Source organism: Martes martes, assembly GCF_963455335.1.
Source record: "Martes martes genome assembly, chromosome: 3".
NCBI lineage: Eukaryota > Metazoa > Chordata > Mammalia > Carnivora > Mustelidae > Martes > Martes martes.
This window is the reverse complement of record NC_137890.1, coordinates 131,122,136-131,134,646: the sequence shown is the minus strand read 5'-3', so window position 1 is coordinate 131,134,646 and position 12,511 is coordinate 131,122,136. Positions and strand designations below refer to the sequence as shown.

At 40.4% G+C, this 12,511-nt stretch overlaps 1 protein-coding gene across 1 annotated transcript in view; it reads right to left on the bottom strand.

The window, feature by feature from the left end:
• LRP2 (LDL receptor related protein 2) overlaps positions 1-12,511 on the bottom strand; it is a gene marked incomplete at its 5' end in the record, with an annotated part of 198,609 nt that overhangs the window by 138,823 nt on the left and 47,275 nt on the right. Inside the window, 2 exons of the mRNA XM_080799264.1 lie at positions 428-541; positions 873-983. Coding sequence (XP_080655390.1) covers positions 428-541; positions 873-983 — 225 coding nt within the window. The remainder of the gene's footprint in view (positions 1-427; positions 542-872; positions 984-12,511) is intronic.

The window sequence follows — 12,511 nt, the reverse complement described above, 5'->3', positions numbered from 1 at the left end:
TCCAATTTCAGTGTGGTAAGAATTTCAAAGTAAAGGGGAGAGCTGGGACCACATATCTTAGGGAACTTCCCCTCCCTTCAAAGTCCTTCTCTCACTCTCCTATCAAGGTTATCAGACCCATTCCTGAAGTATGGGTAATTTGAGAACCAAGTGACACAATTCACCCTGTCCCCTTGTCGCCTAAGGAAAAAAAAAAATGCACACTGTCCTTCAGCAATCCTTCAACTCTCCACAGACTCTTGGAGATAAAGGAGTCCAGGTCTAGCTTCGCTACTGAAGCTCATGCCACAGGCCCTAAATGATCTTCTGGCTCCAACTGCCATCAGACATAGTGATCCCTTTTGTTCAAAAAGAGTGGTACATTCGTCAGAAAGTAACAACAGCAAGACTCCTAGCAACCCGACCCAGCATAAGGAAATCACCGTACTACAAGAAAGCTCATCGCTGCCATCTTCGCAGTCCAGATAATGGTCGCAGACGTAGGAGTGAGGGAGGCACACCCCACTGTCGCACTGGAACTCGTGGTATGCACATACCTTAGCTGTGTCACAAGGGTAGCAAGGGAGAGCAGAAAGAGAAGTTCAGTTCCACTGCAGCCATTTAATTTCATGGGAAGATTTCTATCTCAAGTTTGAAAAGAGATTTTTATTATGCAGCAGCATGCTGGTAAATGTTTAACAACCAATCCTCCAGGAACAAAAAGGCCCTGACTTGGAGTGTTTGCCAATTTCCATGGTGCAAATACTCCCACCGTGGCTGACTTCAAGCTACCAACATGAATTCACTGAACGTGAATTCGGGAAGAGACTGTGGAACCTGCCAGCATGAGTAAGCCCCAACACACCACCGCACAGCCTGTACACATTACTTACTGCAATTGTTTTCATCAGAGAAGTCTCTGCAGTCAACTTTCCCATCACATTTCTGACTGCTGTTATAGCAGGCTCCATTGGCACAAGTGAGCTGTTCACACGTCGGGTAGTCTAAAAGAATGGAAACAGCACACAAATCTTAAATGAAGACATTCCTTCTGCAAACACTTCTTAAGTGACTGCTACATGCGAGACACTAAATGCAGAGCATATATCCAACGCGTCCCTTTTGCAAATTACAAAGGGGGTGGTATGCTAATGTGGGAAGCATGGAGTTCAAGGAGAATGTGTAGTGGGGGGAGACTGGAGCCCAGGGAAGTCTCCCTGAAGAAGTGACCTATGAGCTCAGAGCTGAGGAATGAGAAGGAATTTAACTTATTTCCAAAAGGAACCTTCTTTTACATAATGCAGATAACATCCTAGGAAGCCAGTGTGCCACCACACGTGCTTTGAGAAATGAAGGGCTGTTTCTTTTGCTAGAGGGCTGTAGAAAGAAAACAGGCATGTTAAGTCAGGAAGGCTGGGACCTGGGGCACCGCTCAGTACCGGTCTACTCTTACTCAAGCTGCTTATCCTCTTGGTCACCACTTCTTTATCCATACATTTGGCTAATTCACTTCACGGGGTAGAAGGACCTCAAAAGACCATATCTCTTAAAGCACTCTCAAAAGCACCAATAACTGTTACCACATTATATGCATATGCTACCAAACAGATGCTTAACTCAGGTTTTCTAGATGGCGGTGGAAAAATCAGGATGTCCTTTCAAGTCCTGCCCCCATGGGTCCCCAGACTTGAAATGGGTGTCTCTCATGATCCCAAATAAAGGCTTCATTCTGTTGGTTGTATTTATGTTTCCCCCCCCACACTTGACACCCTCTAAGATCTAGGATCCTGTCCTACCCACTTTAGAGTCCCCAACCCTTAGTGTGGGGAATGGATGCCATTACTCAGGGTACTCAAGAAATGCTAGACACTATTACTGACTTATCACAGATGAACTTTTTAGTTAAAAAGCTTTCAAAAATATTTTGAACTTTCTGCCTTCTATGGTTTAACATCCCCCTTCTCACAAATTGATACTCTCTTGGCCCGATTTTTCTTGTCATTAAAGATTGTTCTCATAATGATTCTCATAAATCTTCAAATTCCTCTTTACCTGAGGAAAAGGTAAAGGTCTCAAAAACCAGACAGTAGAGTCTCACTTTCAGGCTCAATTTTGCACTGAAGAACCTACTTTGAGGTTTCACAGACATGGAGGGTAATTTCTTGGATAGTCTCAAAAACACATTCAAATAGGAGCAGTGCATAAAATTCTATGCTGAAAATATGTTAAACTTGTACTGTGTTAACTCACTTTACTAAAAGATGGACTCTCAAATGATACTTTTCTATTTTTTGTATACTGAAAGAAGCAGCCCAACTATTCTCATCTCCAGAAGTTCAACTGGACTGTAAGTGTCTTTAAATACTTAAACTGCCAGTTATATTTAGTCAATCATATACTAAAATGGAAGGCATTTAAAAATAGCTGATGAAGATTTTAAATTTTTTCTGAATTTTATTTTATTTTTTAAAAGTCCAAGAACCAGCTAGTGCTGAGGGTTATTGCTGTCTTTTCATCACTGAGATGGTATGCATTACAAATGTGCCTTCGAAGGGTCACACAACTCTGTTTATGAATTCTCACTTCAAAAGATGCAAGAGACCAGTGGAGTCTGGCCAGCAGTTACCTTCCTCCATGAGCCAGATAGCTCCTAGAGTCAGTATGCTGTCTAGCCTTTAAAGAGCAGCAGCAAGCAGGAGAGAGATCTTAGAAAAAACTGTCTTTGCAGTAGATAAGGTATCTGTGTGGAGAGGAAAATTTATTTGAACGTGGATGGTGACTACCTCACTTGAGGTGATTACGGCAGATAGGAAGGATCTGGGACAAATACACGAAGTGGATCACTTGTTCTCCCCATTCTGCTTTTTGAAAGCCAGTGCCATAAAATTGAGAAGGGAAGAACCACAACAGTATCCACTGACAGTATAAAAGTTTACGGACACGCCTCATTCCCCCCAACAAATGACAAGGCCAGCTTGATGTCATCAGGGAGAGTATTGTTATGGTCAGAGGTCAGCAGTTAGACACCCGGAATGAGGAGCAAATAGCTTTCTTGTCTCCGTCCACACTGATAATGAATCTCTTCTCAATCAGCCAAGGACCTGCCTCAACTCCTACAAGCTTTCTGGTCTCTTCTATGCGTAGTTAACTCGGATATATGCCCACAGGCAACACTGCATGGAGTTACCTGACTTGGCTAAATATTGAAAATATTTGGAACTCTCCAAAGGGTTCACAGAGGAAATGGTTCCACATCATTCACACTAAGCAAAGTAAGAAATGAACAGATTCTATTTCCCTCAAAGATTTCTATTACAAAACAGTTAATGAGTTTTCATCTACCCCAGGAAATAAGAAGTTATAATACCTTGGGATTGGGAGATAACTAAAATCTTTCTTGGTTTATTTGCTGAGGAGGTCAGAGTCTAACCTTGTAAACCTTTTCCCATGCAGCAAATCCATCACATAGGTGAAATGTCCTGCAAGAGTTTAAGTAAAGAGAAAGCATAACAGAAGAGATAATACACACACACACACACACACACACACACACACACACACCCAGAGGAACTTGCTCTTCTAAGTTCTGTCTCAATGGAAAGATTGACAGGTAACTATTAATTAGCCCCAGAACTCTAAAGTTTAATCTAAATGCAAGAACACACTTGCTCACACCATCTCTTCCCTCTCCTTTCCTTACTTTCTCCACATTCCAAATGTACATGTTTGTTCCTCCAAGTTGGGAAATTCCCCTAAATATACATACAAGACGAGTGCTTGAAAATTTTAAAGAATTTTTTCTCTGCTAACAACTTTATTTGGAGCAAGAAAGTTCCATGCCATAGTTCTGTTTAGATAACCAAGGAGGACAAAGTGACTTGAAGACCTTGTGGACCTCCCAGAATGGAAATCATTCATAGCAGAGCAAGACATAAATATGAACACTACTTCTCTATTATCTTGACAAGAAGTCTTTAAATACATTCTATGCTCAGAATTTAGCAAAATAGCCAAAAAGCATACAGAAAGAAGACAAAGTGATTACAAAGAAAGGGGAGGCATCTAGAAGGTAGATGAAACTTAAGCTAAGATTTAAAGGAAAACCAGAAATTACTGATAAAGTCCTGCTCGAGATACCCGAGACCTTTCAAGGTCCTAGCGTCATCCTTTTCAGTTACTCTGGGTCTAAGGAGCACTAATCCTGTCAAAGAATGATTTGCCAGAAAAAGTCTGCCAGTGTGGGGACCAGCACTGAGCCTGCAGGTACTAGCCACAAAAATAAGCAATGACAATAAGTCATCAGTAATATATATTGAAAACTATGTGTCAGAAACTTGTCTAAGTACTCAGTGTATATGAACTCCTTTCATCCTTATAACAGCCCTTTGAGGTGGGTACTATTACTCTCTTTTTATAGATTTTATATACGTGTCTTTCTGAGGTTAAGTAATTTTTAAAAGTTCTGACGACCAGTAAATTGGAGAGTCAGAATTCAAATTCAGGCAATCTGGTTCCACAATGCATGTTTAAAAAAATATAAAAAAAAGTTACAGAAACAAAAGGAAATTGAATGAAAGGAAATAGAAACTCTTAAAAAAAATGTAGCTTGAAAAGAAAGAGAAATAACCCAAGAGAAAAAACAAAGTTTTCCCTTCTTCCATTTAATTTCCCATTCCACTTTTGGGGTCTGGAGAAGTAAGACTAACTTGGATTTATGCTATAGTCTACAAAGGACTTTAGTCTGGTATGGTCTAGGAATTCTGTGAACCTCTCTGCTGGGAAACAGAGCTTTCTGGGAGGACCAGAACGAGAGAGTCAGTACCAAAAAACAGACCACAAAATAACAGGGGATCCACTCTAGCCCCTCCCAGTCAAATTCAAGTCCCAGAAGTGAGAGCCATCACAGACTAGCACCAAGGAACTATGGTAATATACAAGAGAACAAGAGTAAAGCATACTTCAAGAGAAAAGTCTCTTCCCAAAAATAATTTTGAATGGCTTTCAATTAAAGGCATATACATAATAAGATTTATAAAATGGAAATAGCAATTCAGCACCTTAGGAAGAAAAAGCAAACACAGTCATCCCAAGGGCTAGAAGAATTGGACTAACAGCAAGGGTAGACTAAGCCACTTTGAGGAACCCAAGCCAAAAAATGAAATACATTAAGTTATCTAGTTTTCCTTACCTTGCTTTCTTTGAACTGCTGGGTCTTAAGTCCCAAATCCCTATCTTGTCTCTACCCACAGGGACCTGATCTACACCTAAATTAGAAATGTACCTCAGAGGCACATTCTGCAAAGATTTTGGAACTACACTACCTCTTCTTTCCCATGCACAGAACAACCACCAAAATCTGCAAGGACTTATGTAGTTCTAAATTCTTTAAAAAAATAATAAAAATCTCACTTCAGCCCTAATATAACAGTGACTGAGCAACAAGATGGATGGAAAATTGTGTACCAAATGCTCCAAGGAATAGGGCAAAGAAGTAAGGTGTCTTCTCATGGGTGAGCGAATGTTTATAATGTGCACCAGATTTAGTGGTACTGGTTCTAGAAAGGAGCTATGAGGCTGTGGGTTTTCATTCAGGGTACACAACACCTGTCTCTTCCCTATGTTATCTCCATGACTCATCTGGGCAGAACTAACAAGCAAATTTGAACTGAAGGGAGACTACCTGCCCCACGGAATTATGAGGGTAGCCACTTCGAAACCATAACCAGAAATGGTGTGGCTCAATCAGGGAAATACAAATCCAAACCACAGTGAGATACAACCTCACACCAGTCAGAATGACTAAAATTAACAAGTCAGGAAACAATGGACGTTGGCGAGGATGTGGAGAAAGGGGAACCCTCCTACGCTGTTGGTGGGAATGCAAGCTGGTCCAGCCACTCTAGAAAACAGTATGGAGGTTCCTCAAAAAGTTGAAAATAGAGCTACCCTACGACCTAGCAATTGTACTACTGGGTATTTACCCTAAAGATACAAACGTAGTGATCCGAAAGGACATGTGCACCCGAATGTTTATAGCAGCAATGTCCGCAATAGCCAAAGTATGTAAAGAGCCTAGTTGTCCATCAACAGATGAATGGATAAAGAAGATGTGGTATATATATACAATGGAATACTATGTAGCCATCAAAAACAACAAAATCTTGCCATTTGCAATGACGTGGAGGGAACTAGACGGTATTATGCTAAGCAAAGTAAGTCGCTCAGAGAAAGACAATTATCATGTGATCTCCCTGATATGAGGAAGTTGAGAGGCAGAGCAGGGGGGCTGGGGGTTTGGGAGGGTAGGAAAGTAAAAAATGGAACAAGATGGGATTGGGAGGAAGACAAACCATAAGAGACTCTTGATCTCACGAAACAAACTAAGAGTTGCTGGGGGGTGGGGAGGTAGGGATAGGGTGGCTGGGTTGTGGACTTTGGGGAGGGTATGTGCTATGGTGAGTGCTGTGAAATGTGTAAGCCTGACGATTCACAGACCTATATCCCTGGGGCAAATAATACATTATATGTTAATTTTTTTTAAAAAACCAAGAAAGAAGAAAAAAAGAAAAAAAAGAAATGGTGTGGCTCAGTTCTCCTACCAGGAACCTGGTTCCAGATAGATTAGGACTCACTGGCAAATCATTGCTGGATGAACGTCATTATGCTAAAAGCCAGTCATCCTACAGAGCACTACCTTCCTTTTCAATAGGATTTCATTCTACCCAATATATATTTATTGAAGTCCACCTTCCTTGACAGTTTGCTAAGAACTGGATAAAGAGATGAAAGTATGAGTGAAGCAGAAATTCCCACAGCTTTTTAAAAAATGTTCTATTCAACAAATAATTAGTGCACGCCTACAGGAGTACGAGGTCCCAGAGCAGTGATGAACTGCATCGAATCCCTGCTCTCATGGAACCGACATTTTCTTTGGGAGAGTGGAAGGACAGACATTAAAATAAATGTCCCATAGAGAAAAACGTTATGGAAATAACAGCAGGGCAGAATGTAAGAGTGACAGGGGAGTCCCTCTCTGATAAGGTGAGGGTTTTAACAGGAGCCCCTAGGGTTAGTAAAACGAAGGTCATTGGTGGCATTGCCAGGAATGCTTTCAGGAGACTGGTGGGCAAGGGCTGTTTTCAGTGAGTTCAAGAAAGAAAAAGGAGAGAAAACGGAGGCAGGGATATTAAAGACAACTCTATGGAACTTGGTTATACAAGGGGACAAAGAAGCTGGGCAAGAGCTGAGAGGGGCCTTAGGGTTTCTGAATAAACATAATGTGCTTGTATGATGGGGATCTAAACAGGAAATTTCTCTTTCCTGAAGGTTTCCGGGCTCCGACTTCTACCTGAACTATAAGAACACTAGAAAGGTACATGTGGGACAAGATATGATAGATAAGATGGGGTCAGTCTCCCTGCTTCTGCTTTCTCACCTGCGGTACAGAGAGGACAAGTGGGAGCAAGGCTTCCTGGGCAGCATAAATGTGTAACTGAGTTTGAGGAAAAGCACGTTCTTCACAAGCCATCCTGGTCCACAGAATGACTCTTTATTCCTCTGTTTCCCGGGCTGGAGTTTCAGCAATTAGATATATAAAGGCAAATGTTTGAATTCTAAAGAACAGAAAGTCAAAAGAAATAAAACTTCACGGACAAAGCAGCCCCAGTTGCAGGCAGACCAAATACTGCTGATTATCAGCAAGAAAGCCTTCATTGTAACAGGGATTTTATTTACCCTTTCTTTGGCATTCCTAAGTATCAAAAGAGAAGCACTGCAAACCAGTGATAATTAGCTATAGTTTTACTCACAACAAAATCCCTCTAATGTGGTACTTGATAAAAGCAAAATAATCTCTTCGCTTAACTGGAAGAAACTGTACAATTTTTGAGCAACCAAAAGTCACTGCAATATATTAACTGAATGACCCATAATTGCTGCATTGTTCTGATGTTTATCTTGGACTCCGCATGAGTGGTTTTTCCTTGATGCTAATCCCATTAGAGGTAAAATGGACTGCAGTTTTGAATCTCCCGTTCCTTGGGGGAAAAAATTAATTGACAAGCTATTTAATAGTAGGGGCCATTTTATAGATGGCTGGACTGAAGTATAATGTAACTTGGGGAAAATGATCTTTTACCTGTTTCACAGCTTTTTATAATTATTTATGTACACACATACCATACACATCTACACATTCAGAAATAGTTCTCAAACAGGAGAATAACTGAAAATACCCTATGCATTTAGGAACAGAGCAGACAAAAAGATCAAACGTAATAAAAGAAGCTTTCATACAACCCAAAATTTATCTCAAGGATAATCTTTTTAGAGGGATCTCATTATGCTTGCCCTCCTCACCGTCTCACCCATTCTCTTCCTTCCCATCCCCCTGCCTCTCTGAGAGAGCTCTTACACACTCCTCTTTGTTCTGTTAAAGGAATGCCTGCAACAGACACAAGGTACTCTATGCTGGAGCTCAAGGTCTTGATCTTAGAAGCTTGAAAGGGTAGGCACCATAACCTAGGGGTCTGATCTGACAGGCAGGACTATGAACTATAGGGTCAAGCTTCCTGATCCTTTCAAATATTTGGGGAAAAGATTTAAGTCCTTCTTTGGAGTTTTTCCAACACCATTCTTGTATTTAAGTGGTTTCTAGGTGCCTAATATATTTAGACCCCTTCCTATAGACAACCTTATTTCTGAGAAATAGAAAAATGAAAGTCACCCTCATAGGCTGATCATACATTTGTCTACCAGTAATGATACCCATGCATCAGGACACAGAAACAACAGAATAAAGTGTCATGTCTCACAAAAATGATCTCTGGGCAAGACTTGACTAATCCATCATATTCTAACATTCCAATTTAAAACAACTAATAAACAGCTACTATATACCTGAAGGGACGTTTAAAATGGCTAAGTATCTCTATGACTAAAGGCATCTTAGCAACCATCCTTAATGGCTGAGTTAGACATTATGTGCCTCCCAGTGGAAATATGTGTCTTTATATTCAAAGTATTTCTGCCCCTCCACACAGAGAGAGAGAGAGAGAGAGAAATCCTTGCATTTTCAAGCCTCTAGACTAATGTTATTTTGTTACCCTGCTGGAGCAGAGGTGGGAGATTTAGCTCCCAGAGGACATTTAGCCTCATCTGGAGACATTTTTGGTTGTCATAAATGGGAGGGCTGCTGGTTTCTAGTGGACAGAGGCCAGTGATATGGTTATACATTATACATTATACATTATACATTATACAATGCATTAGACACCGCCCGGTGGTAAAGAATTATCTGGCCCCTAATGCCATTGGCACGAAGGCTGACAAACCTTGCTCTAGATCTAGCTACCAATTTCCAAAAAATATAAGGGACAGATAAACATGTTAAAGGACATCAAGGGTTGCAATGAGCAAACCCCAGACTGTGGGAAAACTCAGGACAAGTAGTTTGGTTTTTTCAACAAAAACACTGCAAGGGGTTAAAAACAGAAATGGAAGGCAAACTTTCAAGTCTAAAGACAGCAACTAACTTCAATGCATAAATTTTATTTGGACTTTGATTTAAAATGATACTATAAAAAATAACAAGCCACTGGGGAAATTTTAAGAATTGATTATTTTAAAGAACAGTTGTTAACTTTTAGGTATGGTCATGATATTGTCATGTCATGCTAGGTTTTCGTCCTTATGTTTTGGAGATAAATACTCAATCATTTAAAGATACAATTAATGTGATTTGTGAGAACTGCTTCAAAATAATGGGGAGAAGAATAAAGAGTTTTATAGGTAAGACAAAATTAGCTAAGAGTTGGTAACTGATATAACTTGAGTGGTGAGTACAAAGGAGTTGATCTTACAATTCACCCTGCTTTTGATTTTGTTTAAAACCTTCCATAGTAAGAAGCTTTAAACAGTAATTTTTAAATGATAAAATAGCTAAGTAACCTTCAGGCAAAAATACTCTCTAAACTCCCATTACTAAAGAAAAGTATTGCAAAAGCATGGGCATGGGGTTTATACCTAGGTTAAAAGCCTGGCTCCTCCACACTTGATTCTTGACAATCTTTATAATCTCTGTAAAGAGAAGGTCATCACACCCACCTTGTGGTATTAATGTAAAAATTGCACAAAACAGGGACTGGTGCCCAGTGAATGGCAGTTCCCTTCCCCATTTTCCACAAGTGTTCTGAACAAAGAGAGAAAACAAAATGAGGCCAATCTGTCTCTCTATATTAGCACTTTCTAAAGACTTTGACCCGGGCCATTCATCTCTTTCTTGTTCCAATCTGGCTGTGGCCAGGAGATCAAAGCACAAAGAAGTATGAAGATTCTTTTCTTAATTTCCTGATTGGTTAGACTTTTTTTTGTATTCCTGCATAAATAACACATAGTGATAAATAAACAAGGCAAAGAGAAATAGGAAAGAATACTTCATTATAAAACCCATTTACATGTGTCAGATTCATGTCAGGGCTCTGAGCCCTGAAGAATTCATGATTTGTATGATTCCAGGAGCAATTAACTATCATCTAAATCTGGCTCTCTTTCCTTAATAACAAATCCTTGTTTCACCTATTCCTTGTACTTAAAAAAACAAATAAAAACTTGATTAAAAATTCCTGCTCAGATATTTCATAAAGCTCACTCGCTTCCTTTTCTTCATTCTTTTCTATACCAGCTGCTTGCATGCTCGTACACTGCCAGCTTTTTTCCGGAAGGTCTATTGGCAAAGCCGTGGGGCAGTTGTACTGGTGACTTTTAGACTTGGCTGCAGGGTGTTCACATGGAATAAATCCAAACAGTCTGTTTCAGCTGCCTTTTATTTTCCCCAAAGTAGTATTTCCTTCATTCCCATTGCATTTCCAATAAAGCACTCATTTTTATCCACTTGTAAATTAGGGATAAAGACACAGACTGTTGGCTTGTGGCACAGCCTCTGGTTCTCTCTTAAACCTGCACAAGCTAGAACTTTCTCCTTTTGTAAATAAAGTCCTTCATGAAAAGCGATCACCAGACTTGGAACCAAAAGCTGGATTTAGCCCTAGCACTGCCACACATTGTACAACCTTGAACGAGCCATTCTGCTCTTCAGTCTCCGTTTCTTTATTTGTGAGAGTATACTAACACCTGCCCTATTGTCCTCATTGAGGAACCTAATTAAGAATAATAACCAAAATTTATATAACACTTAGCAGTTTATAAAATACTACAAAATATGTGATCCATCACTATTATTAATCAAAAATAATTTTTTCACTTGCCACAATGAAGAACCTATTGTTTGCTTTACAAAGTACTGAGAGACCTTCACTCATGGACTTGTTATTTTGTGACATCCAGACAGACACTACCATCTCTATAACTGCCAGTACTAAGTCTAAATTTTCAAAGTGAAAAGGCGGGGGGGGGGGGCACCTGGGTGGCTCAGTGGGTTAAACCTCTGCCTTCGGCTCAGGTCATGATCTCAGGGTCCTGGCATGGAGCCCCATGTCGGACTCTCTGCTCCGTAGGGAGCCTGCTTCCCCCTCTCGCTCTGCCTGCCTTTCTGCCTACTTGTGATTTCTCTCTCTGTCAAATAAATAAATAAAATATTAAAAAGGAACGAAGGAAGGAAGGAAAAAAGAAAAGAGACCCGGGGCGCCTCTGTGGCTCCGTCGTTAAGCATCTGCCTTCAGCTTAGGTCAGCTTAGATCCCAGGGTCCTGGGATCAAGCCCCGCATTGGGCTCCTTGCTCAGCAGGAAGCCTGCTTCTCCCTCTCCTTCTCCCCCGTTTGTGTTCCCTCTCTCTCAGTCTCTCTCCCTCCCTGTCAAATAAATAAATAAAATCTTAAAAAAAGAAAAGAGACCCAAATTAGAGGCAACATAATCTCTTTCTAAGAGAACATTTAAGTTGGAAATTATACAACACAACTCTACCAGCAATTCTGCTAGGAAATGGAGACACAAAGACAAATTGCACAGTGTCCTCTCAAAGGAAAATAGACCCAAAGAAAGAAAGCATGAAGGAGAAGAGGTGTTTCTTAAAATGCTCCGTGTGCTGGGGTGCCTGGGTGGCTCAGCTGGTTATGTGACTGCCTTCAACTCAGATCTTAATCCCTGCTCAGCGGGGAGTCTGCCTCTGCCCCTCCCCACTCCTCCTAGTGCTCTCCCTCTTACTCAACTCTCTCTCTCTCTCTCTCTCTCAATAAATAAAATCTTTAAAAAAATAAAATAAAATAAAATGCACTCTGTGATAATGATGTGGATGCAACATGAATCTGCACCTGTTTGGACCCAGACCTTTCCTTTTCACATATACTAGTATTTCTTCCATGAAGAGTACAGTTTGAACAGCATAGTGAAACAGGAATGATTTGCTCATAACCAGTTTACGTTAGCTCCCACCCAAGGGCATAGCACCTGATTGAGAAATGGACCAAAATATACAGAAGATGGTCTTCTCATCAAGAAACTTAAAATATACCATTTGAACCAAAGGAAGAAATTTAGGAACAGGCCAGAAAGCTAAATCAAATCAAAATGACCAAAC